Source organism: Oryzias latipes, chromosome 18, assembly GCF_002234675.1.
Source record: "Oryzias latipes chromosome 18, ASM223467v1".
Classification (NCBI taxonomy): Eukaryota; Metazoa; Chordata; class Actinopteri; order Beloniformes; family Adrianichthyidae; genus Oryzias; species Oryzias latipes.
The window spans coordinates 14441945-14469801 of record NC_019876.2 but is presented as its reverse complement, the minus strand read 5'-3'; the positions used below and the strand labels follow the sequence as shown (position 1 = coordinate 14469801).

General features: G+C 38.1%; 4 protein-coding genes across 9 annotated transcripts; 1 reads left to right on the top strand and 3 right to left on the bottom strand.

Annotated features, from left to right (window-relative positions):
* Window positions 1-65: 65 nt before the first annotated feature.
* ybx2 (Y-box binding protein 2) lies at window positions 66-4579 on the bottom strand. Its single transcript, XM_004079797.4, is given in 16 exon segments — window positions 66-556; window positions 558-584; window positions 586-634; window positions 971-1014; window positions 1016-1034; window positions 1104-1198; window positions 1200-1235; window positions 2000-2143; window positions 2146-2210; window positions 2302-2384; window positions 3270-3298; window positions 3300-3527; window positions 3598-3687; window positions 3753-3786; window positions 3868-3931; window positions 4412-4579. Coding segments are annotated over 16 exon segments (1182 nt in total). The 5' UTR covers window positions 4491-4579; the 3' UTR covers window positions 66-460.
* On the top strand, window positions 3973-13836 carry eif5a (eukaryotic translation initiation factor 5A). 2 transcript variants are annotated; one of them, XM_020711647.2, is made up of 5 exons: window positions 3973-4206; window positions 9466-9635; window positions 9944-10048; window positions 12371-12502; window positions 12574-13836. In XM_020711647.2, exons 2-5 carry the CDS (start codon window positions 9468-9470, stop codon window positions 12634-12636), a joined length of 468 nt encoding a protein of 155 aa, XP_020567306.1. In that variant the 5' UTR covers window positions 3973-4206; window positions 9466-9467; the 3' UTR covers window positions 12637-13836. The 2 variants fall into 2 exon arrangements, with proteins under 2 accessions (XP_020567306.1, XP_004079846.1); XM_004079798.4 differs by lacking the exon at window positions 3973-4206 and adding an exon at window positions 7085-7474.
* A 1166-nt stretch (window positions 13837-15002) lies between these two features.
* Window positions 15003-22062, bottom strand: gps2 (G protein pathway suppressor 2). 5 transcript variants are annotated; one of them, XM_011487484.3, is made up of 11 exons: window positions 21956-22062; window positions 21348-21492; window positions 20689-20798; window positions 20483-20595; window positions 20331-20410; window positions 20139-20218; window positions 19093-19264; window positions 18051-18134; window positions 17199-17275; window positions 16204-16287; window positions 15003-15491 (listed from the first exon to the last, which is right to left on the bottom strand). In XM_011487484.3, exons 2-11 carry the CDS (start codon window positions 21466-21468, stop codon window positions 15399-15401), a joined length of 1014 nt encoding a protein of 337 aa, XP_011485786.1. In that variant the 5' UTR covers window positions 21469-21492; window positions 21956-22062; the 3' UTR covers window positions 15003-15398. The 5 variants fall into 5 exon arrangements, with proteins under 5 accessions (XP_011485786.1, XP_004079843.1, XP_011485785.1 ...); XM_004079795.4 differs by having other exon boundaries at window positions 21375-21492; XM_011487483.3 differs by having other exon boundaries at window positions 21896-22036.
* Window positions 22063-22571: 509 nt separating this feature from the next.
* On the bottom strand, window positions 22572-25339 carry gabarap (GABA type A receptor-associated protein). The gene is made up of 4 exons (XM_004079794.3): window positions 24924-25339; window positions 23789-23867; window positions 23573-23691; window positions 22572-23487 (listed from the first exon to the last, which is right to left on the bottom strand). The coding sequence occupies exons 1-4, from the start codon at window positions 25011-25013 to the stop codon at window positions 23407-23409; spliced, it is 369 nt and encodes a 122-aa protein (XP_004079842.1). The 5' UTR covers window positions 25014-25339; the 3' UTR covers window positions 22572-23406.
* Between the last annotated feature and the right edge of the window lie 2518 nt (window positions 25340-27857).

Sequence of the window (27857 nt, the reverse complement as noted above, 5' to 3'; positions counted from 1 at the left end):
TCCAAACAAGCGTTTGACAGTGGGTAAATCAAGTTGTCAAAGAAGACACTGCCCACAAGAGCAAATGAGACTTGCAAACATGATTTATTAATTGGCATGTAAGTACCAACATTGCACATAATCCCCCTCAAAGAAAAACACAAAACATGTGAAAATAAGTTTGTCATCAACCCATCTCCAGCTGAGCAGAGATGAGAACTGACCATTTCAACAATTTTAGGAGGTAACAACTAAACTGGCTCCCATTATGCAACATCAAATGCACACCTGCTGGATTCTTTTTTTTCTTTTATTTTTCTTTTTAAATTAAAACAGCGAAATAAAATGCTAGGCAGGTTCCTTTAAACTACTTGATGTAACCCATCCGTTCAATTAAAGAAAAGTTCTTTCAACGGGGCTCAGAATTACTTTTTTAGGAGACTGATCCGTTTCTTTTTGAAGACCTGTTTAAGCTTCTAAACTACCCACCAGCACTGCCTGCCATCTTCCCCACCCTGGCATATCTGTATAAAAACATACAAGAGACGAGGAGAGGGGGCAAAAACAGAATGAGGTGGGTTGGAGGATGGGGAGTGCAGGGAGGGGAGAAGAGTGCAATCTGCTCTGAAATGGTTCAGTCCTCCAACCCAAGGACCTACAAGAAACAAAGAAAAATAAAAGCCAAGGAGGTTTAAAGATTGGAAAATAAAGAGGTGACAATGTTATCCTGAAACAGATTAGTTTAAAGACTAAAAAAAAAAAAAATAAGGTCTAGAACTATCAAGAGGCCCAGTCCAAACAGAAGCCACATTTTTTCAAGACTAAAAATCCTTTTGTTCTCCTTAGCGCCATCACTGCGTCTTAAACACATAGTGGACTCTGCGGTCCATCGATGTCCATGAGGCCCTTCAAACAATGGCTAACATGGTATACAGAACAACCCAAACCCCCCCATGACCCAGGGCCGCTCAGCTGTAAAGAGAGCTCCCACCTCTTGCCCAGGGTCATGTGACTGCGTGTCACTCTGCTGGCGTGGGGACTGTTGGGGCAGCTGGCTGTTAAAAGTAAAGCAGAGGAAATCAGCACAGCAACACAACTACCCAACCAAACTAAAGCAGGTTTACCTCTGGTAGCTGCAGGGCTTCAGGGGGAGTTTCTGGAGATGGCTGTGGGGATTGTGATGGGGGCGTCTGGTCCGTTTGAGTTGAGGTCTGAGGTGGGGTTCCAGGCTCTGAGGCAGACTTCTCTGCATCATTCTTCATTGCACATGGAGATAAGGTTTAAGTCATAAGCAACCATTAAAAAAAACTAAACTACATTCCTAAGATTAAACTGGATTTATATTAGTCCACCTGCACGTGAAACTTTCATTTGCCTTAAAAATTTGTTTGAACGTTCATCAATCTGACGTCTGTGCCCTGCAACACAAGCTTTACACTAAAGTTCCATCTCAGTCGGTTGATGCCTTGATTTCATGGCAAAAAGCCAGGGAAATTGGAAATGGGTCCAGGTTTCAAAATAAATATTTTGGTTATACTTTGAAGGTAAAAATTAATAAATTCAATTTTATATTTAAAAGAGATATGTCTACGTGATGATGCACGTCAACACTGCAGATAACAGTCCATTTTCACTGTGGATGACCAAAGTTTTTTGGACGTACAAAACACATGCAACACAAAAACATGAATTTTACAAGGACTCTGTAAAGAAGCAGAAAGCATGGGACCTGACTGCAAAAGTTTTGGATGAACGCCTTGACATGGGGTGGCAGGACAAACCCCCTCCTCTAGAAGCCAAAGTGAGGGGTGCGCACCAGAGATGCAGAAACTACGTAAACTGACAAGTCATGAGCCAGACTGCCATCAAACTCAATGAAGACGTACCGCAGACGGACCAGAGTAAATCCAGCATTAGACTGGCTCAAAGACATTACAATGCCAACTAATCTGTACTGTCCGTCACACAGTCACCATAACTGTTTAAGAACTGTCCATGAAGTTTATTTAACTTCACTTACTTTTGAGGTAGAGGACTCAGAGTTTCTTTGCCTGCGTCGTCTAGACGGTCGGCGGCGTTTCTGGCCTTGATCGTCTGTTGCCTCGCCGTTGGTCTGGGGGCCCTCAGTGGGCTCTACCGGCTTCACCTCCCCATCATCTTTGGTCTCCTCCGGAGCAGACGCGCTCTGGTCTTCAGCAGGTTGATTAGGTGGCTGGCGAGGGCGGAACGGTCTGAACAAGAGGATTTATTTAAGAAAAAATAAAAAGGAGACTCTGGGAAGCATAGATTGGCATTTTTCCAGCATTCTGCTTGCTAAACTACCTGCGGTATGGACGCCAGAATCTCCGCCGCTGTGGTGGTTGCAGAGTTTGACCACCTTCTTCAACTTGCTCTTCAACTTGACCCTGAACAGGCAAATCCATGAAGATTAAAAAGGCATGAAAGCTGCTCCCTACTCAATCATGTCAGTGTCAAAACTCAGTTTTCACAAAGACAAAGGATTCTGGCTGAAGGTTACTTTTTAGAACTAGTTGCAAGTTTGCAACAAATATTTCCCGCTCATCCTCCATTGAAACAGCATCCCATTGGGCTTTTAAAACCCCACTGATAAATTATGTTTCTAACATGTTCTTGTGGCATTTTTCTGATTGTGGACATGAAGAAAATTAAGCTTAAAATAACACTTGATTTTTATTTATTATTCAAATCATTGTGAATCAGGAGGAGACGAAAATGCCATTTGAAAAAGCTTGTAGCAGTGATGTAGGCGCTGCAATCAGCCGGCCACAAGCTCCCTGCTGCATTCTGATTCAAGAGGTTTTTATTGCCATATTCTGTGTAGCTACACAGAGTAGGAATTTGTTTCGATGCATCTGCTTGCAGACAAATGGATGCATGTATGTCTTGTTTTCCTCGTCTGAGCTGGAATCTGGATCAAAACTGTACAGCTCATAGCTCAATATTGCTCGCCATCACTAATGTTAGGTTGGGTTGGGGTGTGATGGGCTGTCAGCTAGCAGGAGAGAGAGCTCTGAGCCAAATTTCTAATGAACTCCTGCTGCTGTGCAGAAACGGTCACAGAAAGACATTTCTTAGATTTTGGCTAAAAACAGGATAATCATTAAAAGACCATTGGGAAAACTTTTACAATAGACAAAGAGATGATAATATTCTGCTATGATTTACTTTTGTTAGACACGTTTCTCCTCATCGACCATTATACAATTATTCAAGTCAAATACAGATAATTTTTTCCCTTGTCGTGCGACTCGTGCGTTTTTCCTGCTTACGTTTCGCTCACTAAGAGGTGGTCTTCGTGGTCTACGACGACGTTGCTGCTGTGGCTTGAGAGGGCCCGCCTCCTCTGACCCGTCTCCGTCGGCAACTGGATGACCATCAGCGACTTGTCCTTCAGCCGGCTTGTTCTGGTCAGCAGGTCGAGGTCCTTGGGGGAAGAACCGTCTGCGAAAACGCCGTTTGTTGGGGGCGTAGCGACTGCCTTTTACAGGAATACCACCTGGACCCGTCACGTTCGCTGCTTCTGAGCCCTACATGCAATACAAGTTAGACTCCTCCTGAAAGTTGAGGAAATGCTAACAACTCCAGCACAAAACTCACCTTGGCCGCCTCAATTACGTCGAATTCCACAACTTCTCCGTCTCCAACGCTCCGGAGGAACTTCCTGGGATTGTTCTTCTTGATCGCAGTCTAATTTGACAACTTTATTAAGAGTCCATTCCAATCAAACCATTAAAGCTTTATTGAGATCTTACCTGATGAACAAATACATCTTCTTTTGTGTCATTCCTGCAATTAACAAGATCAAATTATTACTTCTCCTCGTTAAGTCAGAAAGGAGCCAAAAGAATCAGGAAAAAAAAGGAGTACCTGTTTATAAAGCCATAGCCATTACGCACATTGAACCATTTCACTGTGCCTTGAACAGCTGTGGCTGCAACAACACATTTAAAGAGTCATCAGAGAGCATGCTTATCTGGCTGGAAGCATTAATCATTAACAGTAAGACTTTGAAACAGGCTCGACCCCTGGGTCACAAGGGAGACGCGTTCCTCAACTGTTCGACATCTTTCTTAAAGAGTTAAGAGTTACTTCTTAGCTGTTTAGGATGAAGCCGTTAGGCAAGAAAATGTGTCAAGCTAGTCCAAGTAGTGATTTGGTCATTAATTAAACGATTTGCAGCTGTGAGACAGAGCGCGCGCGCCACAAGTAAGATATACTCACAACGGGTGGCATTATTTAATGGGAAAATACAGGTAACAGTTTACAGTAAATATAAGTTTCATGACATTTCGTTAGTAATTAATGTCGTGTCGAATATTTGTATAATAATACGTTCTACGCCTTAAAAAAAAGTTGTTTCACTGCTCTTTCACCTAAAAATCTTTTTTTTTCTTTTTAATTCTGCACCCACCGATAACTTTCCTCTCGGATTGTTTCTCTTCCGCCGCCGGTAACAATGGTGGGGGGCTCTGCGCCTCGGTGTCGGTCATGCTTGCGGTTGGACTCCTGATCACTCCTCTATAGCCCCTCCCTCCAGCTCCTCTCGAAAGCTGTTCACTCACCACTTGTAAGTTTTTATCCCGGCATTCCTTGAGGCGCTGGAGCCGAAGCCGCGTTCTCATTGGCTGCCGAGGCACCTTTGCTCGGATCTGATTGGCTGCGGAGGAGTGGCAAATTGGGAGGGCAATTTTGACAGGTGCAGGGCAGGAATGCCTCACAGGAGCCTGATTTCTCATACTGGAAATGCAGGTTGTCACATAAGAGGTCTTGCCTGTTTTTAGAATCTAATTTGTATATATATTTTAAATATTGTCAAATATTAACAAAAAGATATTGCACAAAAAAGTCAGTCTATTGAGGATGAATTGACAAATTATTGTCATTAGGAATGACAACAGCCCCCTTTAAAGAGTCTAATTAATTTTCTTTCTATGGAAATATCTATCACTACTTAAAAGAAAGCTATTTTTATGGGTTTTAGAGCAGCCTTAGGATGACTTCTGTTCAGAGGACTTGGCACAATAACATCATATTTTAAAGAAAGTTTTAAAGAAAAAAAATATGTCCTTCATAAAGGCTTATTTCTAAAAATTAATAATGAAGAAAATTCTGTATGACTGTCTGTGGAGTTGCTGTCTAAAACAGAACCACTTGTAGAATTGAATCTACTTTTATTATTAAATTGAGAAAAACTTGAGTCCCTATTTAAAATGGGTGAAATTGTTCTTAAATTTTAAGGTTAAAATTAATCTAAAACAATTGTATTCACTAAAATAACTTTTTTTGTGCTTAAAAACTGTGCAATTTAAAGAAATTTCATTTCCATGTAAAACCAAAAGATTTCAGTTTAAACACATCTGATGATTTTTTTTTTCTCTTGTAAATGTTTTTTGAGGGAATTCAAATAAGTTTCCATTAAATAAATACGATATCTTAAAAACAGAGACCTCACAAAAATCATTTTCTAAATTTTTTTAATCAAACATTTTCCTTCATCAAAATGATTGGCACTTGTTTAATCAATACCAATTTTCACCACTAGGGGGAAGCAGGGTTTTTTTTAACCTTAAATTTCTGAATTAATCGAATTCAATTTGCAAATACTTTATTCATATATTTAAATGGAAATTTTTGATTTTGTTTAACATTTTTTTAAATTACTAACAATTATTTTTAGTCTCTTAAACTTATTTCAAAGCTTATCAAGAAAACAAAAATAAGTGATCAAAGTATTGCAAAATTGTTATTTTGAGTATCTTCCAATATTTTATTTTATTTTCCCCTCCGCCATTTTTGTTACTCTATGCTCACTTCTGATTATTGTTTTACCTTAAAAAAACTCCCAATTTCAATAAAACGTCTGTGTTGCGTGATTTTATGAATCTTTGTTTTGTTTTAGATGAGTAATGCATCCTAAATACTTCTATATATTTGCATTGAAATTAGTAATCCTTATCAAGACTGTGCCGTTACATCTCTTCTGCTCCCAGCTGGGAGGATTCTTGAGATTTTGAAGGGTTGACCCCGTGATGTCTTGCCTGTTTTTGTTTTTTTAGTAAAGTTATTTTCTGATAACAATAGCTTCAGCTACATTTAGGTGTAGCAGTGCCCACAGATCACAAGAATCCCATTTCATACTATTTTAAACTGTGGAGCCTGAAACAGCCAGGTTGTGTGTTACTGTTATCATACATAAAGCATTGGAAACATATCTAATATTATATTATAAACTTGTGGTTTGGTTGAAATTTGATTTTTTTTAATGCAAAATTGAAAATAATTATCTAAATCTGTAATATATGTGACTATTTTATCTTATATGGTGGTATTTAGGTCTCCACGAGTTCATTTAAACAGTTCTTTTGTCCAACAAAGATGTGTTGGAATTAAAAGCCAAACATGTGCACAACATTCCTTTTCCCTGTTTCTTACTCAGCTGTTCATATGACAGTAGCGCCAAGTTAAGTTTACAGTGACAACATTTTCAATATTTAAGTTGAAATTGAGAAGGGTTTTTCTTTAAAAAGAAAAAATCATCTGCCCATCACTACTACTTTTGGCAGCAGTGGAGCCAAGTTTCTACCTTTTCCTGTGAGAATATGTAATATTTATATATTTTCAGACATTTTTGAAACAACATGGTAATAACGTCTTCGTTTAAAAAAAAATTTATTTCATACTTTTATTTTTAAACTTCAGAATTTCTAAATTGTACAAAACAATCTTAAACATCAAAATCAACCAAAATAAGAAAGAATAACACACATCTTATTTTGAATTTTTTTTTAAATATTCAGAGTAATACCGAAATATACAACAATAAACTTAAGCATCAAAAAGGAAGAAGAAAGGGGAAGAAAGAAAAGATTTTTTTAAGTTTTTTTTATTTGAATTTTAGAATTGTAGCAATAGTCCTCTTAAACATCAACATCAACCAAAAAATAAAATAAAATAAAATAAAAAAAAACTTATCTTGGATGTTTTCTTTCTCCTTTTTAATTTAAATTAGAACAAAAATAGCTTGACTTTCAGAATAAACAAACAAAAAGATCATTATTTTGAAGGAGCACGCCGGAAGTGGTGATGCGGTTGTTTAGCTCTGACTGATCCTGTCCGGCCGGCAGTGGTGGAGAGCTGGATGCTGGAGAGGCAAAAGTGGATGCGGGACATAAACAGGATAGGCTTTGCAGGGTTCGGGGCTGAAATTTTTTATTTTTATTTTAAGTTCATTTTTTTAACCCAGCGGGGGACTTTACCAAATGTGAACTTCAAGCCAGGAAGAAAACCGGTCTGTACGGAAAAAACAAAAATAAAAGCTAAAGCTAGCAGGAAAAACTGGGACGCGCGACATCCCTAATAGGTAACATCAGTCGGGAAATTTACTGACACGGAAACCGAGGTGCGAAGGAAAAGTGGAGCTAACGGGGGAAGAACAATAAGCATCACCGCCTCGGAGACCGTTATTATCCCTGAAGTAAGTACTCCATCCGATCAACATCCATGATTGACGGGAGCGAGTTTGCGCCTGAGCAGATGAACGCACGTGCGCTCTGTCTGCAGCGCCTATACGTCACATATTCTTCCAAACTGTCCAGTTCTACCCCTAGTTTTGTAAACAAATCTGCGTCGTGGGCACAGAAGTGCGTGGAATCTGCAGAACTAAACATTAGAGTGAGTCATCTGTAGTAGTTATTATTGCACGAGTACGAGCCGAAATCCGCCGATTTCCACCGTTTAAGGTGCACTTCCGGTCCGATCAGTTATTTTCGCTCGTGCCCATAGATGCAGACGGACCGTCGCTCTGTAGGCCGCAGTCAGATGATTCCCCCCCCACCACCACCTCCACCCCACAGACACTGCGGACACTCAGTGCAGGCCGGGGGGGGGGGGGGGGGGGTCATGACACGCACGCCGCAAATCGTCGCTTGAAGTTGGATTTATGACATATTATAGGGCGCGCGCGGGGGGAGGGGGGGTGATTCAGTCAGTAGACTACAGGGATTTTAAAGCCAGTGGAACCATTGTTTAAAAAAACGGGGATATTTAAGTTAAAACTAAAGGTGTTATGCATGCTAATCTCGTGTTTTTATCATTTTATTAATGCTTGATTCACAAGATACATTTTCCCTCTTAGATATTTGGACTATTTTTTGTATTATCTTAGGTCATAAGTGCATTTTAATGACTCTACAGAGTTGATTTCATCTGCAGGGACGGTGATTGTTGAGGACTGCATGTATCTTTGAAAGCTAACATTACAAAATGTATTTCTTTTAATATGGGATAAGAAGATTTTTAACCAGTCAATTCTAGACGCACTGATCACCGGTCAGTCAAAAAGCCACGCCCTTTCTGTGCATAAATCATGTCCATCTGCAGGAATAATGTGTACCAGATTGATTATTCTCATTAAGTTCCCACTTCGATCATCTAATGATTTATTTTCCAAGCCTACCCAGTTGTCTTTTAATTGGGATTAAGCCATTTTTTTTGCCAAAATAAAAGAAAAAGACTGTCTTTTTCTAGGATATAGTTTCTGCAGAGCGTCAGTAGTTCATTCGAAGTTGTTTGCGGGACTGCTGGGATGGAGCAAGACTGACCACCTGTGTTTACGCTCTCTCCCGTCAGCTTACAGCCCCTAACACCCCCTAGCTAACATTAACGGTGCAACAAAAATGTCGGAGCTATGCAGCCGTACAGTTTGGAGCTAGATTCCAGCTCAGACAAGGAAAACAAAGACATATGTGGATCTAGTCGTCTGCAAGTGGATGCATCAGAATGGAGCGGAGCAGAGAGCTTGTGGCCCACTCTGTGTATTTTCTACATCACAAAAATGCTATTTTTCCTACAGCATTTTTTTTTTCTGATTTCTGATTCACAACGATTCAAATCAAGAAATACTCGGAAATTCAGTTTTGAGTTTAATTTACTTAACCCTTGTGTTATCCTAGGCACTTTGACATTGGGAGTGGGGTCATCTAGACCCACTAGATAGTGCTCTGAAGCTTTTTTCTTCAATGATTTGTGATGCTGACTGGTGTCCATGGATTACATGAAATCCTCTCCACCTTTATCCACCTTTGTCATGGTAGGGAGATGGCACAAGAAAATGCTGCAAGAACATAACAAGACAACAAACCCCATTTTCATCAGAGTGGGTCTTGTAAAGAGCTGTTGTCTTAGAGCATGGGGCTGCAACCTTTACGGCTAAAATAGCCATTTGGGTCCATTTCTTACTGAGCAAACCCCAGCTAGAGCCACAAACTCCCCTATTATTGTTTATTGTAACATTAAGACGTTCATTTATGAAAACTGTAGCTTTGAATATTTACAATAATTGAAGTAGAACAATATATTGTCTTTGAACAGAACACATTTAAACTCTTTTACTTTTGACAGCAGTACATATTTGACGCAATTTGAGTGAAACACCGGCCTCGTCTCCCCCCCCCCCCCCCCCCACAGGCATGGCCGATGCAGAGCTGGACTTCCAGACCGGCGATGCGGGGGCGTCCGCCACTTACCCCATGCAGTGCTCTGCTCTGCGCAAAAACGGCTTTGTCGTGCTGAAAGGACGACCCTGCAAGATCGTGGAGATGTCCACCTCCAAGACCGGGAAGCACGGCCACGCTAAGGTGAGGGAAACACCGACAGCGATTTCACTACGACCATCATGCTGGTAAAAGGAGAGCAGTTATATCTGCACTCTCACCTCAACCATTAATGTTAATGGACATTAATGGACACTTAAGCATCATAGTGTTTCATACAAAAGCATAACTGACAGAGGGGTCACTAGAAGTTAAACGTTAATGAGAAAAAGTACAAAAAAATGCTTTTTATATGTGTAAAAGCATGTTTACATGATAAAAAACAAGTTAAGCAAGTACAATGCATCTTGATCTATAATAAAGAACTAATGGTGTGTTTTGGATCGGTGCAGGTTCACCTCGTGGGCATCGACATCTTTTCTGGTAAGAAGTATGAAGATATTTGCCCCTCCACTCATAACATGGATGTTCCAAATATCAAAAGGATGGATTATCAGGTGAGGCTGGGGACCTTAGAGACCCACGCTCATAAAAATGGTGTTTGGGAAAAAAAATCTTACATGTTTTTTTTCAGTGTGGAAATATAGTTTTGTCTCTACTATCTGGATCCTAAACCCCTTTTACTTGCTGTCAACTAAAAAGGGCGTTGTTGACATCAGCGAATGAGAAGCATGACGTATGCGACATGCAGCAGGCGTGCTAACGCGCATTAGCAGCAGGATGTCTCAGATCAGAGTGTTCTAAGACTCCCTCACCGTGAAGTTTTTTTTTTATAACCTTTTTACACAGACAATCAGGCATTAAACAGTAGTATAACTGTTGCAAATTGTGCTGTTGCAGCATGTCTGTAGAGGAATGCAATCCGAACCTCCCTTCACTCTTTATTGGTTCTGGAGCCTCCGTCAGTGTTTGGTCAACAAGCCTCGGGTTCCAGAAGAAACCTGGAAATCCAGCATGTCCAAAAACAGAAAACTAAATGCATTCCAGTTGCTATTACTTATACAGGACAGATGTTATTTCAAGCATTTTTAAATTTCCGGCAGGGGAGATTTGCTTTGAAATGAAAAGTACAACCAGCAATAGTTCATCCTACTGATTGAAAGAGTAAAAGAAGGGCGAAAAACGGTGAAGCTTGAGTTCTTCATGCTTTAGGAGGCTACAGCTGTGTTCTTTGTAGCTACACCTTTTATTTCCTCCTAACCAACTAGAGAAATTTGGCCACATAATCCTGTAATTCTTCAAAAGCAAGTGACGCAAAGCAGTGATTGGATAAAAAAACAAACTCTTCTAATTAACAGTGAACCGAGCGTATGGAAATTCAAGAGTCAGGAGCTAATGGCTTTTCTGTATTTGCTGATCGTATGTGTAACTGTGGGCTGTTTTTTATTTTTTTACCTGTAGCTTGTTTTCCCTAGAGAGTCGGAGCTGCAGGGAGGACAAATAATAGAGCCAAATCAGCCACATGTGCACATTTTCTATTAGATCTAAAAGCCTTCATGCAGAACCTGATATGCAGCCAATGAGACGGTTCGATGCTGCTCAAGCATCATGTGGATGCTAAACGTCTCCCAATCTATAAACAATGGATTTCCAGCTTATGTGAAACCCTGTAGCCCCCCTGTACTAAATATCATACACTATTTGAATTGAAGAGTGTTCATATAGTATCTACCCAAGTTAACACTTTGTAGATTACAGCTCAGTAGGTGATGTGATGCTAGCTGTCTGAAGTTGTTGTTCCATAGTTACGCACAGTTCTCTTTCAATTTTTCTGAATTGGTTAGGTGTTTAACAAAACAAGCCCAAACCATAATCTCATTACCACCGTGCTTGACAGTGAAATACAATCTGTCCATGGTCCTGGGCTTTAAGGCGGAACTCTGTGCTAAAGGTTCTCTTCCTTAAATCTGCAGGTCTGTTGGGATGCTGTTTTTTCTTTTTAATTAGTTATTCTTTGATAGGAATTAAACGTTCTACTGTCCCTTTCCACTTATCGTCTTCAGTAAGGAAAGTGTTTAATGTTTTTTATGAGACTTGCAGGATCTGAGATGCTGTTTTTTTATGTACTTTTTTGGTTGTTGCATTTTGAGGTAAACACATTAGACTCAGTCTTTGGAAGGCGGAAACTATCTTAAATGTTTTCCACTTAGAGAAATCTGTCAAGAAACTTCCGTATTTAAATATGTTATTCAGATTTTAAATGGAGATTTTAAATGGAGATTTTAAGTACTCAAACCTAATAAAAGTCGCAACAACGGCCATTCGGTTAAAAATGAAAATGGCCTGTTGACATCATCAACTCTTGATTTGTTGCCATGATCACTGGTGATGTAGTTTTGGTTTTAAAGTCATCACATTGGTGGCAGTATTCCTTTTTGAAATGTCAGGCGAACGTTTGTGCTAAAGAACTATTTACTCAGTCCAGTAACTCATTTGATCCAAAGATTATCAACAAAAAGAAGGGACCCCAACTTTGAACCCTGTGGTACTCCTCTGCTGTTACTTTAACCCTTGTGCTATCTTAGATGACCCCGCCCTTACATTGACGTGTTCTCCCTACCATGACAAAGGTGGATAAAGGTGGAAAGATGTCATGTAATCCATTGACACCAGTGAAGATCACAAATCATTGAAGAAAAAAGGTTCAGAGCACTGTCTAGTGGGTCTAGATGACCCAACTCCCAACGTTAAAATGCCTAGGATAGCACAAGGGTTACAATAGCACAGATCAAAAACCCCTTTTCATAAACTATGTGAAAAGCAGACAAAATGATTACTTTTTGCAAAAAAAATTCTTATGTCTTGTTTCCGTCTTTAAGCTGATTGGTATCCAAGATGGCTACCTCTCACTGCTCCAGGACAGCGGGGAAGTCAGGGAGGACTTGAAGATTCCCGAGGGTGACTTGGGAAAAGAGATAGAGAGCAAGTATGAAGCCGGGGAGGAGATCCTGGTCAGTACTGTCCCTTTGATGATCCCTCCAGCGACTACTTCACTTACTCCTCTTCCTCCCGGCTCTTTCAGGTAACCGTTCTCAACGCAATGGACGAAGAAGCCGCCATCGGCATCAAAGCTTTGGGCAAATAAGGCTCTGGAGGTGAGGGCAGACCTGGAGCTCCTGCAACCCCGCTGCTGCTCTCACCTCGCTGCTGCCACCTGAGCGAAGCCTGTCGGAAGACGGGAGCCACTTGTGTAAAAAGATGAGGCAGAAAGGGGGCGGCACTTCCAGTCTTTTTAAGTTTTGCCATTCGGGCCAGACATTTGGTAAAAGACGCACCAACTCGTACGTGCTCATGATACTGAACGCATACGTTGTTTTTTTTTATATGAATGCATCGTATGATTATATTTTTATGCATATGCTTTTGAACTGGAAATCTAGGGATCAGGTTAACATCCGAAGACCGAAAAAACTGACGTTTTGTGTGAAGTTGTGTGCCGCTGTGGGCCTGCCTCCCCCTTAATCCACCCTCCGGTTTTTGTTCAGCACCTTATGGAGCGCCTAAGGGTTCATCTTGTATTTAGAAGCAACGTTATGTTTCTTTTTGAGGGTTGCACATTGTTTTACAGCCTCATACAACAAACTGTAGCATTGTTGGAATCAACTGTTTAATGCACTTTTTCTAGAAATATGTGGGCGCCGCACTGAAGCGTGCACCAAAGATCTGTCGTTTCTTCCACTTAGACCAGTCGAAACACTTTCCCCACCTTTGTTGATCTGTTAGAGGGGAAATATGAGGGAATTTTATGTTTTTTTATTTTTCAATTTCTTCTCCCCAAAGTAAACCCTGGGACTTAAATGCAAAATGTAACAGAAAAAGCAAAAAAGCAAAAATGATGTTAAAGCCACATTCAAGTTCATGTGTACAGAAGGTTTTAAAGCTGTTGAGGTTCCACTCTTTTTTTTTTTTAATTATTATGCCTGTTTCAGGTTAATCAAGGGCTTCAACTCTAAATCTGCATTGTTCTGGAGAGCTTGTTCAGCAGTTGCTGCACACGAAACAGTTTTGTATCAGCATGGCGACAGGATGTGAACCGGCGTCTTATTGTTGTCGAGCTAACATGAAAGAGGTTCAGTTTGTTTGCCTGAAAGCTCAAAAACGTTTAAAAAAAAGAGACAAATTCTTTAGACAAAATGTTGGAAGAATCCGTGTAGGAAACACGCTGCGGTGTGGAGTCACTGAGAACTGGCTTCTAGCGGTTTGGCGTCCTTACCTTGTTTTCATACAGCCGATCCAAACTGTACGGAATGTCTCTACGGCCAAAAGTTAAAATAAAATAAAAAAAGGAAAGAAACTGTTTGGTATTGTTTATTGGTTCTTCCATCACACTCAAACACTTTCAAACACAACCACGTTTTAACCCTTGAAGTAAGCTACGTTCACTCCGCCCTCGGCAAAGTGCTCAGAAGAGACCACTTCCAAAGAAAAGGTATGTAAACACCGTCCGCGTTCATAACTCTTTCACGCTTAGCTACTCAACGTTGTGACCATTTTCAGGCTCTACGCACTAATCGAGCGGCCATTTAATGCGTTTTGAACGTTAAACCAGGTTGAACTTTGACCAATCAGGGACTTGGAAACTCTCTAAACTCTGAGCGTATCTTGTTTACTTGCTGAACCCTGACACACAGCGACAAGCCTGCCGACGTCTGGCTGCGTTTGTTTCCCAAACAGAGAAACTGAGGCCACTCTCCTGACATGATGGCAATCCATATCCATCATTGTAGGGATGTTGCCAATGAATCCAACTTTCCCGTTTTATGCCCTAATCACGAGAATTGCACCACTTTGACATTTTGCGCTAAGCTTCTTCAAACTGTAGGTGGAGCTAGAAAAAAAGAACCCCTCCCTGCTCGTCTATGGGCTGAACGAAACAAATCTAGTGTTTTTGTAGCTTCAGAGAACTTGACTGAGTGTGATGTCACCCAAAGAAAAGGTTTTACTTCCAGCACCGTTTTATTTCCCCACGATACGGATGCCGCCATGTTGGAACCTAGACGACATCAGTAAGCTGTGATTTGTCTGAAGCTAGTCTGAGTTGTTTCTATGGCAACCCCTCTCACCAGTCAAGAGTGGGATTTTTGGAAGTCCACACCCCTACCACTTGAAAGAAAATCTGTCAAACATTTCTAATGTGAGATCACAGACTTTATTGAGGTATCTTATAACTTCAATAAACTTGTAACAAAGTAAAAAATGTTTTAAAATTAGGATCATCAAGAAATTGTTTAAAAAAAAAAAGGTATCAGAGCAAGAATGATTATTCTGACAAATAGCAATAGCGGTTTATTTCTTTGTAGAATCTATAAGATTTTTGGCTGCTTGGAGCCAACCGCTACTTCCTTTAAGGTAAGGAGGGAGGGGCCACTCAGTCCAGTCCTCATATACAGTCAATTGTTTTAAAGCAACTTCTTGCAGCACAGAAGACAACTGGAGATCAAAGCAACGTGGTGAAACCAAACGTCAAAAACCCATTTATTCAAGTAGGTTTTATTGATGTGTCTGACCAGAAACGGCTGATTTGATGAACAGATTGTATTATAAATCACTGATAATGTAAAGAGTTTCTCCTCTTACTTTCAAAGAAACACTTGAGCCCCCCCCCCCCCCCCTTTCTATTGACACACAGCAGTGTTAACCACCATGAAGTCTGTCTATACACACAACCATCCATTTGCTCTCAGCATGTTCGCAAATCAAGCTATTTTACAGTTTCTGTTTGCTTCACAGATTTATATTTAAAGGACAGAATAAAAGACGCTGTACAAGAAAAAAAAAAAAGATCCAACGAACAAAATACAAAGAGCCTCCGACGACGCCTTCTTTGAGACTTTGGACAGCTGTGAGTTACTTGCCATGATGGTAAAACCTTTGCCCACTCTGGCTGTGGGAGTGGAAGCTGTGACGAGGAGCGCCTTGTGGAGAGCTCTGGAAAGGGGCCTGATGGGGGAGAGACAAAAGAAAGAAGAAAGAGATGTTTGTTTTAAACATTTTCTACATATGGTGGCCAAACCATCGACTGTATGTGAACTGGACTGAGTGACCCCACCCCCTGTGCGTTTTCAAACAGGAAGTAGCTGCGGATTCCAAGAAGCCAAAATCCCACAGACTTCTATCGGTCCAGTTCTCATATCCAGTCAATGATTCAAATAGTAAATGACACAAACAGAAAATGGATTTGGAAGATTTTTTTTTGTCTGCAGTCGTAGAAAATAAAGCTAATACTGATGGGAAACCTGACTGCTTCTCTTTTAAATGATCCCACATTCCTGCAATCGTAGGGCGAGCAGCAGAGATGATCTATCTCTCTCAGTGAAAAATGTGTAAAACAATGTTGATTCTGCTGTGGACTCTTTAGTTTGAGTTGGCTGGATTGGATATGCTTAAGGAAAAAAAAAAAGAATAATTTTTCCAACAGGAGCCACAGATAAGAGGAAGAAATTGACCACTTATTTACAGTAAAAGGGCCATAAAGCGGCCTTTCCGATATTATTCCCAAGAAACAGCTTCATGAAAGAAATCCTCTACCAGACGTCCATCTTTCTTTTTGTTGACATAGACACTGAACACGCGACCATAAAACCCTTTATTTTCATGAAGGAAAACTGTCAGGGAAAAAGCTTTTTCTTTGTTTTTGTTTTAAGGACTTCACCTTTGCAGTCGGGATCATGGGGGTGGGCAGCAGGCCTGGAGCAGAGGCGTGAATGGCGGAGGGGTGCATGGGCCTCAAACCTCCCTGCAAGAACGTCAACAATCAGGTTCATTAGACCAGGTGACGCTGTTTAAAAGGTCCTGCAATTTTTTTATTAAGACACCCTTTTTTTTAAATGTGCCCAATCAAAACATTAAAATCAATCTTTTCATTTTTATCCCTATACTATCCTAGGCACCTTAACGTTGGGAGTGGGGTCATCTAGACCCACTAGACATTGCTCTGAACCTTTTTTCTTCAATGATTTGTGATCTTCACTGGTGTCCATGGATTACATGAAATCTTTCCACCTTTATCCACCTTTGTCATGGTAGGGAGAACACATCAATGGAAGGGTGGGGTCATCTGGACCCCATAAAATAGCACAAGGTTTAAGAAGATATTCGACTTTTCTTTTCATAATTAAAACGGATGTAATATGAAAAAAAGTATTTAAGGAGCCACTCAGATGACATCACTAACACTCGTTCTTTAGACACGTAATAATACGTAATCAATGTGAATCAGCTGATTCTGACATTTAGGAAAAGTGCTTTTTTCAGGTCGGTTTCAGGCTGATATGCAACACATTACTGATATAAAAAGCTGCATATCAGCGCAAAGCTGCTTTTCTCCACTTCAGCATCTGCTGATATGACTTTAAATGAATGAAGACTTACGATAGTGGAAACAATGTAAACAATGGAGCTAAAGCTCCAGTGGTCAAGAGTTAAACAAAGTAATTATGGGAGTTTTCATTTAAATATTTTAGACATAGAAGGTCAAAACATTAAAAGATTAAGGGGAAAATGAATCTACAATAGGATAACAAAACAGTTTAAACTGTAGGAAAACTAACTTGTAACCTAGAAGCTGATATCTGCAGACAACATGCTGAAAACTCCAACACGGGTCACTTTTCAGAGACCCCGCCTCTGCATGTGAAAGTCTCTTACTGCGTCAGTGAAGCCCGACTGCTGGTTGGCGTGTTCCAGCTGCTTCTGCAGGGGTATGGAAGCTCCAGGGATGTAACCTGAGGAAGATTTTCCACATGACATTAAGAAAGGAAATCTAAATCAGTCGTTCTCAGCCATCCAGTGCGCTAAGAAAAGAAACGAAAAATAAACGGCTATAAATAGAACAGGTTTTGATGTAGAAAAACGAGAAGCTGCACACAAGGAGATCTATATTTTTAGGTTTCTCAAATGTTATCTTTTTAATTTGTTTGCGTTGCTGCTGAAAAGCTAAAATATTAAATAAAAATAACGAATGGATTCTGTTGAGTTTGATTTTATCAAGGCCTTAAAGTCCCACTCCGATCATCTTTTGATCTATTCTAAAAGTTATTTTTTTTATTATGATGATGCCATTTTAAGCCAAAATCAAAAAAATTGTCGTTTTCTAGGACATAGTTTCTGCAGAGCGGCAATAATTCATCAGAAATTTGAACTCTGGGTTGTGGGGGGGGGAGGGGGGGGGCTGTTAGCCCAAAGTAACCCCCTTGTGGCCCGCCCACTTTATTTTCAACGTCACAACTGCAAGCTTTTTTTAAATGGTGTTTTTTCGTCTGCTCCTGATTCACAATGATTTGAATTTTAAAAAAATGTAATTTTAAGCAGAATTTTCTTTATTTCTTCCATCATTAGAAAAATGTCTCAGTAACATATTAAAAACATGTTTTTGATGGAAGAGAAACACATTCCAATGACTAATTGTATACTTAACACCTCGACAAAGGATTTAGTCACTGCAGGAATGAAAAGAGACTGAGAACAAAAAAAAAAACAGACGCAGATGCGAGGATTTACCTGGTTGGGAGGTAAAGTGACCATGAACGGGGTAACCCGCCTGCTGATGAGGGAGATAAGGCATCGCTTGAAATGCAGACGCACCTGGACATCAAGGACAGCGCGTTAATGCACACAACTGTTCTGATGACTGCTGACATATGTGACTAAGAACACACAAGCAGGTTTGTGTAGCTTAAAACCAATGACTTCTGTGGATGTAACACTCGATTAACAAAACAAAAAAATATATGTTTAATAAGTTTTTACAGTTTCAAAATTGATTTAAACATAGAGCTAACTACAGGTTGTAATACTCAGTTATTGATGCCAAGTATATACTCAGTATATTATTACAGCGATAACTCTTAAATTATTATTTAAATTACCGGCTTAAAAATCTAAAATTATTTGACTGACATATCACATTAAAGGGTGTTAATGCATTTTAGGTGTTGTGCTCTTTATAATCAAACATTTACAAATGAAAAAAATATATAAAATTGTAACTTGAACTAATAAAAAAATAACCTAAAGTAAAAAAAATAAACATGTTTTACTCAGAAATAAATCCACGTGTAATTCCCATTAATTTATATGTTTATTAATGTATTTCTTAACCCTGTCTACCAATCATGTTGATTGTTTACAATGACGAGGGAATGATCCCACTAATAGAGTTTTCATTCCAAATTTGATGTGAGAGTTTCCAAAAGATTTTAGTTTTAAAACAAGCAGAGCAGTAAAGACAGAGAAAAAAGCCTTGGAACATTTATTGTTTGCCTTGTTTTTGGATTTATACATTTTTATTTTGTCTCTACACATTTGATGTTTGCTATAAAACATACAAGCTGATCTCAATGAATTTATTATTTTTCCTGTAAAAAATAACTAAAGAATTAACGAAAAAAATAATGTTAAAAAGATTCTTGCCCAAAAAACCTATTTAAATAAATGAATAAGGCAAACTGTATGGTAGAATACTTAGGGTTAAGCGAATCTCACACTGAAGAACTGTATTTGAGCCATCTATGTTCTGAAGAAACTTCTAAACGTTCCCTACCTCGGATCTGCGAGCTGCTAGCAAAACTTGCAGACACAGAAGGTCCTGGAGCGTAGCTGGATGGATGCTGGGCCTGAGCTACGCCGTACGCCTCGTGGACTCCTTGTCCTCCACTGAACTGTCCATGTTCTGCTGAGCCAGAGCTGAATCCCCCCGTTTGAAAATGCCGTCCCTAGAGATAAGCCAGAGGAAGTGAGAAAACCTGGGAAAAAGAGTGACTTGATTGACAACATTTGATTGACATTTTCCACAAAAAAAAATGTTTTGTGTAGTTGCTAGGCCACCAAAAAAAATTATTTTTCATACACAGTGGGATAAACACTTTAAAAATATATTTTCTGTATTAAAAAGCTGGTTTGGAATTTAGGTAGGGCTTTAGACTCTGACAAAAAGTTGTTAAAAACAGAGTTTCAGCGGTGAACCTTCCATTAACTTACTTTTATTTTCAAAATAAAATAGCTATAAACATGATAAATAGAAGTGCTCGAAAAAGGAGTGGGTACAAGGAAAATCTTATTAATTCCCACCACCAATCTTACTATATTTAATACATACATTTTTACTAATAAAAATTAAAAACATAAAATAACTGAAGGGGAAAAAATAAATAAAAGCATCTAGGAACCAAACATCACATTTCTCCTTTTCTAATTTATACATTTCCAAAATGTTCAGGTTGCACTTTTTTCTCCATTGTGTTTATCATTTTTACTCATTTTCACAGACAGAAATGTTGACTTTTTTGGGCTGTCCGTACACAAGGTTGTTTAAAGAATATCCTCCTTCCTTGTTCTTAAACAGTTTTGTTCTGTGGAGGTGGTTTTGTTTTAGCTTGATACATTTTTTTTGATTTAGAGAATAAAATGTTCATAATAGTCCACTTTATTATTTTTGGTTATATGCAAAGTGGCTATACGCAGGTTTTGTAGGCATTACTCGGGTTAGAACCGAAGTAAAGCAAAGCAGCTTGGCCCAGGCTTTTCCAAACAACAGAACTAAGTAAAGAACTTAACAAGACGTTTTTTTAACAGCCCACTTGTACTTACAGGGATCACGGTTGTTGTGTACAACTGTTTGTTTCTTTCTCCAAGTAGTGCTCCAGCTCGACTGTGGCTCACTGGACTACCTACCCTCAAAAAAAGAAATAAATAAACAAACAAAATGATCTTAGTGCTGAAATTAGCTAACAAAACATACAACCTTTTTATGAAATGTGTATTCATGGTTTAGTAGCTCACCTTGAATATTAAGGAGGTGCTGTCCTGTGTGCATGGGCAGGCTCTGTTGGTAACTGGCAGATGTCAGCGTTGTTATATCACTGATAACAGAAGGAGGCGCAAAATTACAAGAGGCATCATTCGTGGACTAAACAACTGTTGAATGAAAATACCTCTGCTCCTTTCTGCGCCTCTTCTCCTCCTCATGGAGAACCTTTTTGAGTTGCAGAAACAGCTGATGCTTTTCTTCTTGAAGTCCCTGAAGTTTTTCTCCCATTTTCATCACCTGACATCAGGGGAGAAATGTCATTAAAAGGAAGAACTAAAGAGTCAGTTAAAAATCCTAAAATAAGGGTCATCTTTGATGGCAGGTGCTCACCTGTTCTTTGGTTTCCTCTAATGACATCCTTTCCTCTATTTCTTTGGTTCTTTTCCTCTCCTCCTCCTCCTTCAGCTTTTGCTCCATCATTTTATCCACCTCCTCTTCCTCTGAAAGGTTACAGGGACAAGATTTAGCATCACCTGTAACACTTTCACACATCTGAAACATGATAAAGTTACTTGTAATGATAATTGTCAAGAAGGTCAGAGACAGATTTTAGAGACCCACTCCAATGAAAATTATATGTTTGGTATTTTAAACATGTTCTTGTGGCCTTTTTTTTTCATGATAGAGGAGATATATAATTTTTTTTTTATTCAAATCATTGTGAATCAGGAGTAGATGTAAAAACGTCATTGTAAAAAGCTCACAGTTTTGACATAGACCCAACAGCAAGCCACAAGCAGCCTGCTCTGCTCCATTATGAGGCCTCCACTTGGAGGCAAAAAAAATCCATGTGAGGTACTGTTGTTCTGCAAAAACTACGTCCTAGAAAACGATACAGACTTTTTGATTTAGCCTAAAACCGGCAGAATCATAATAAACTGGCCACTGGGAACGCTTTTAAAACAGATCAAGATTTGATTGGAGTGGGCCTTAAATGAAATCTCCTAGAAAATCAAAGAAGAATGATTATTTCTGTTCGGTTAACTTACTTCTCCTTTTCATTTGATGACACTGACCTTGTCTTTTGCGCTCCCTCTCCCTCATGATGTGCTTGTGGAGGGCTCTGGCCATCGCGTTGGACAGTTTCGGTCTCTCCAACAAGGCAGGCATGGTCACTGGTAACGGAGGGGCCAGCTGTTTTAAAGTTCAGAGGTTTAGTATAAGTGGGCTAAAAAGACTCAAGTAATTTTACTGAAAATTGAACTAAATAAACCTTTTAATCTGTTTTGGAAGGGTTTATACCGAGCCATGACCTAGCTTAATTTAAACAAGTACTGCGTGATGCTAGCCTGAACAAGGATAAGACGGCAAAATCTTTAAAAATAATAAACCCGCTAATCTAGCAGCAAAATTTAACATGAATGTTTGTGATAAGTAAGATACGTCCAAGACAAACATGCGTATATCTGTGTGCAAAAAGACCCAATTGTTAGCTAAAGTTAGCCACACCAGCTAAACAAATAAGTGCGCGACGGAGTTTATACTATATTATTTTAATGCTTGCTAACAGCTAATTTATTTCAGAAAAGATGCTTACTTTTATCGTTAATGTTGCCGTTTTTAAGAACCAGACTGTGTCGCCTTTTGTAATATCTACCTTTTTGCTTTTATCCGGCAAAACTTTCGGCCGCGAATATAAACAGAGGTTTTAGGACCGGGGGAAAGAGTTCTACTTCCGGTTAAAAGACACGGCTGCCCCATTTGCATCATGGGAATTTGCGTTTCAATGTGGAGTTTAAATTCAGACCAACACTTTTAGATCTTCTAAATCTAGCTTAAGTGGATTTCAGAAGTCACATTTTGAACTACAGAATTTAAAAACAGTATTAATTGTAAAATAAAAATGTTGCACTCATATTTTTAAATTTAAGTTAGCCTATATTTTGTAATAAGGACATTCCAATGCCCCCATTTTTTAATAACTTTCTCTATATTTACAGACTATATATATAACCTTTTTTTTATACTAACAGCCACGTACTTCTAAAATCAAAAGACCAAACTTACCTAGGTTTATCAAGAGAGATAAAATACTTTAAACATATTCCTATTTTTCTTTTGTATGTTTTGTTTAACTTTCATATCAAAGATAGGCAACAGTTTTTCCATTTAGGACTAGATCCCACCTTTTTTTAATGACCTTTTAATCTTAATGTAATTTTTTTACTATCCAGTAAAATCATCAGACCATAAAAAAAGTCAGGAAACAAATATCAACTTTCATAACATTTTATCATATACGATCATGAGTGGAGAGAAAGAGCCATTAATGCAGCCGTATACAGAGTTCTACTGTAAATCCTTTTTAAAAAATAAGAAACTTAAAAAGAAAATTACACTCAGCTTTACAACTTCTTTAGAAAGTGAGCCACCTAAAATTAACAATAATAACAACAATAATCATATTAGCTGTCAAAATAATTTTACCACTGAAAGCAGAGAATGATTGAGCAGTCTGAATCCTATTATAGTCCTCGCAAAGATTAAATATGAGGAAGGAAATACTAGTGTTTTGGGATTTAACAATTTAATAAAAATAAAGCTTACCGTGACCTCTTTAAATTTAAAATAAAATAAATCAAAAGGAAAAAAAAAAAAGATCACTACCGCTGGCAGCACTATCACTATTCTTTTGAAAATTATTGACTTTAAAACATAAACCAAAATCTTTTTCATCATCAAAGTCTTGTCAAAATTTGACAAGCACTATTTATACTTATTACCAGGCAGGGGTCAATTTAACTCAACAAATTCTGCCTCTGTTTTCTGCACTCAGAAGTAAATACAAGCGCATAGCGGTTGAGATTTTATTTTCACTTTTCTTTATCAGGCATTCTGTGGAGTACGATTCCCAAAAACCAAACCAGAGAAGGCAAATACAATTCAGACTGCAAAATAGAAAAAGTCATAAATGAATATGTAAAAGATTGTGTTTGTGAGAAGTGAAAGTGCAGATGACATTTACTCTGGGAACTCTACACTGCCAAGCTGGATTTTACTTTTTAAATGAATGAATGACAAAGGTCTCAGAAAGGTGGTTGAAGGGGATCACATTTCCCTTTGGCTGTTCCCATACACACTCTCATCACTGTAGGCAATGTAGAGGAAAAAGTCCTCTTCGTGGTGCTCCTGAGGAAATCAAATAGAGTAAAATAAGAGGAACAGAGGAAATACTTTCAGTAACAGTTAAAAATTCAGTGAGTTAGACTCTTGCCTGGTACAACAGTCCCATGGTTGCTGAGGTGGGAGGAATGACGTTGTTTACAAAGAAGAAGAGAGCATCCTCTGCTCTTAAGTGGATTCTTTTCCGGATGAGGAAGTAAAACTGGCCCACTTAAAAAAAAAAAAAAAAGAAAATACAATTTCTTATACAACGGTAAAAAGTGAACCGTACTTTTTTCTTTTTCTTTTAAAAGAGTGATATGTTTACCTGTTAAGTCAGAAGGGACAAGGTATTTTTTCTTGTCCAGATCTCCTATTCTAGCCTTGGGGGCTTTCTCCACAATAACCTGAAGAAAAAAGAAAAAAAATTAAAGCAGCATTTCCACAACAGATTTCTGTTAAGATTTAAATTCACACAGCGAGAAATTTTTCCCCTGCGTGCTTCACCTTTCTAAGAAAAGGGAACTGAAAAAAAAAAAAAAATCAACCTTGTGTCAGGTGGGAACTGAAATGACCTAAATGTGGCTCAACATCATTAGGGGAAAATACAATGAATGCATGATTGATTTGTCTGAAAACTTTTTTCTAAACTACAAAATAGCAGGGAAAAAAAGTTTTTTTTACAAAATACTTAATTTTTGACAAATATATCTAAAAAAAAGCATCATTATTTTGTGAATAAACGTGACTAGCTTTATGTACTACACAAAAAAGAAAAGAAAAAAAAACGTTAAAAAATGTGATAGTAGTTGACAAATAAAATAGAAAAAAGGAAATAATTTATTAGTAATTACTTAATACAATAATTGTGTTCAAAAATAGTACCCGATGGGAAACAGATGTCAGAAGAAAGTACAGCCAAATGTCAAGTCAATAGAGGCATAGGGAATGAAATGATTTCATCCAGACAGACATATCAGTTTCAGCATCAATGACTCGAAAACAACAAAGTAGAATCAACACAAACAACACGACGTAACAAATGCACAATTAAAAAAAAAGAAGCACAGTACGTTCAACAATTTCCAGCTAGCTGCCCGTAATTGTTCTAATAACAAATGACATTTTTATTCAAGTAGACAACACACTATAATTTCATGATTTCAATTTTAAGTCGACAAACGGGTTGATTTTGAATACCAGAAACTAGCATTAAGCTAGTAGTTCGGCCGCGAGCCCTAGTGGTTAGCAAGATATGAGATTTAACCTCGTGTAAAAACATTACATGACTATATCAATTCTTTATTTTTTTCACTATTGAATTGTTCTGTTAGAAACAAACACAAAACACCCCTAATTTTGCGGTTTGAAGTTACAGTTGAGTAATCCAGCTGGCCGTTCAATTGCTAAAAACACATCAAGTCAAGCTACCAAACCAAGCTACGTTTAGCTTAGCTACTTACTGGAACCCTGTCCGGGTACTTCTTCCGTATTTTCTCGCCCTCGGACCTCCTTTTCTCAAATGGATGCTCCTCTTTGTACTGAAACTTCATCTTTGTAAGAGATGACAGACAACAAGTCAGTCACTCCGAGGTTGAAAAGATTTCTGCCTTTTTCTCTCTCCCAAGGACCGACTGAAACCCGCTGACACAAACAGACACGAAGCTACCTAGCCTTAGCCTTCCACAGCTGTTTACCTAGTGCGATTGCGGCGGAGTGATACAATAACAACATGACGTAGAGAGATAGTCCAGTTCATAGGGCGTACCTGCCAATCGCACGGGCAGGACGTTCCATGCCTATTTCGATTTGATCAAATTTATTGAATATTAAAAGCATTTTACAGTCGTTTGATGTTGGGAAACAGACATTTCCAGAGGAACTACTTTTATTTTTCCACAACCACTGCGCATGATACTCCAGGGGAGGGCGGTGAGGAGGCATCTGTCCTTGTCATATGACCGCGGCCCAGCCGCAGCAGCAGAGCTAAGAGGAAACTCCAAAACAACCATCATCACTTTGGTTTTTCTAGCTTTAGTGGGTGAAATCCAGAAAAAATAAAAGCCCGACTGTGTCTTAGACTAAAACACTGTTTACTAATGATGTAGCCGTCAATAAGTTGTGAGGATATGATGCTGACAACATATTAGAATAAAACTGATGAGAAGATATAAACATATATCATAACAAACTATTATATATTTTTTCCAAAACAAATTTCCCTCATTACATTTTTTTATTTCTGATTCAATCAATGAAATATAGGAAAAATAAACGAATTGGAAATTTATGGTAAATATGATCCAATTTAAATGACATATGTCATTTTAAAAATGCAAACTTCTAGATTATGATTTTAAATGTATTTTCTTTCATAACCACATTTGAAATGTTTACACACTTTTTTCATAATCTTTGAATTTATTGTTTAAGAAAAATGTCATTATCATTCTTAAAACAATTGTCCTCAATGGAAAAAAGAAAAGGAAAAATCCCATATATTTTATCTTAAAAATAGAAAAAGCCATAACCAATTTCAATTTTTACATTTTACACTTTCATTAAAATAAAAACTTAAGAAAAAACCCTGAATAAAACTAATTGGAAATCTGTGCTAAACTAACAGGTTTTTGATTCAATTTCAATTATTTTAAGGATGAAAACTTCTTGATTATTATTTTAAATGTTTTTTGTTTTAGAACCACATTGTAAATGTGTACACAAGTTTTTTTCTAATCCTTGTTATTTATTGTAACTAAAGAAAATCTAATTGTCATTCATAAAACTACTGTCCTCAATAGAGAAATAAAAAAAAAACATCCTAGCCTGCTTGTTGTGCAAGTGACTCACAGCTGGGTGACTGACTCATTATGTGCGCATGACCCCTCTGAGCTTCAAAGTCCTATGACATAGAGTGAGTGAGGTGAGAATCAAGCTGAGGGTTCACATGTTAAAGTCTGACACTTTTGTGTTGCAATTCTTTTTGAAAATGGTTTAAAAGTGAACAGATTGACCTCAATTTAGCTCATTACAGAAGCAGTTTTTATACATATCTTCTGCATGGGTTACTAGTATCAGCATCAGACCACTTTACACATAATTGCTTTGGTGTTTTCATTGAACTTTTTCATCTTTTTCCACCAAAAAGAATGGTGCTTTATAACAAACCTGAAAGTAAAATGTTTCAAATCCGCCACCCAAACTAAAATGTAACCCCAACAAATATCTGTCCCAGGGTATTTGTGTGACGTGTGTTCAGATTCCACAGTACCGCTGATATAAGGGGCCCTTATCTGAAATGTTCAGTGCTACTTTGTTTTTATTGCAGGATGAAGCACGTTTAAACAGGTATGCAGTGGACGGGCCAGTCAAATGTGTTTGGCGTTCGGCGACATTCTTCCTGTTGGTGACTTGAAAAAGCCTGGAACGGCAAAAGAAGTTACTTTTCTTGTTCTTGCAGGTATTTTTCGTCTCAACGTGTGGTTAAAAAGAAAAAAAGCTTTATATGACAAGGTACTCGTAAATTTGTGGTTTTAGACACAAAAACCTAAGAAGAGCAAATGAAAATAAAACAGGATGACACACTGTTCTGCAAACTATTAGCCGTCAGAGAAAAAAGTGCAGAAGTGGGAACATTTATTTAAAAAAATTGATACAAATGTGAACAATCTAGTTATACATAATTAAAATGTGCAGCATTTCTATAAAAATAGATTACTTTTTTCCCTTTAAGAAACTGAGAAAAGCACAACCACCTTTAAACCATATTTCATACATAAATGTGTTTTTTCTTCTTCTTTAATTTAACACCGCTTTATGACGATTTTTTTTTTATTTTGATTCAAAAGTTACAAGTTTATTAAATCTCAAGAACAGGGGCCTGCAAGCCTCTACATGTACAGATTTCTTATTAACATAAACCCAATAGGAAAGTCTTAATTCAACCTTTAGAAAAATAAGACACTGATTTGTATTTACCGGTATGTTACTATTGTGATCAGTATAAATAAATTGTTGCTTTTTGGGCATCAATGACAGATAAACTTATAGAAAATAGTCTTTTGTCAAAATATGAAATACTTTATAATAGTTTCTAAGGACTTCTTTTCAAAATAAAAGACCCTGTGCCACATGAACATCTCAATGCAGCAAATGTTGTAGTGATGTCAGCGGTGATCAGGAAAAAACCCCGCTTATTTTTACTGCTCGCAGTGAATTTCAGCTAAAAATGTATAAATCTAATTAACTAAAATTACATTAAAGCTAATAAGGTGACCCTTAACATGTTTTTCAATACATAAAGTAAACCTAAAATCCTTTAATTTCTTTAAAAAAATCAGCCTTATTAATTTGGTGAAACTTAATTCTGATTTCCAATTGATTTCTGTACACAGCAT

Excerpts from the sequence above, each read along its gene's own strand:
- gabarap (XM_004079794.3), bottom strand. The coding sequence starts at position 25,013 with ATGAAGTTTCAGTACAAAGAGGAGCATCCATTTGAGAAAAGGAGGTCC. Across the intron at positions 23,692-23,788 it reads TGTCCCTTCTGACTTAACAG|TGGGCCAGTTTTACTTCCTC; the intron begins GTAAACATATCA and ends TTTTTTTTTAAG. Across the intron at positions 23,488-23,572 it reads CCATGGGACTGTTGTACCAG|GAGCACCACGAAGAGGACTT; the intron begins GCAAGAGTCTAA and ends TGATTTCCTCAG.
- gps2 (XM_011487484.3), bottom strand. The coding sequence starts at position 21,468 with ATGCCTGCCTTGTTGGAGAGACCGAAACTGTCCAACGCGATGGCCAGA. Across the intron at positions 19,265-20,138 it reads ACACAACAACCGTGATCCCT|GGACGGCATTTTCAAACGGG; the intron begins GTAAGTACAAGT and ends GCTTATCTCTAG. Across the intron at positions 15,492-16,203 it reads CCATGATCCCGACTGCAAAG|GCCCCTTTCCAGAGCTCTCC; the intron begins GTGAAGTCCTTA and ends CTCCCCCATCAG.
- eif5a (XM_020711647.2), top strand. The coding sequence starts at position 9,468 with ATGGCCGATGCAGAGCTGGACTTCCAGACCGGCGATGCGGGGGCGTCC. Across the intron at positions 9,636-9,943 it reads GGAAGCACGGCCACGCTAAG|GTTCACCTCGTGGGCATCGA; the intron begins GTGAGGGAAACA and ends GGATCGGTGCAG. Across the intron at positions 10,049-12,370 it reads TCAAAAGGATGGATTATCAG|CTGATTGGTATCCAAGATGG; the intron begins GTGAGGCTGGGG and ends TCCGTCTTTAAG.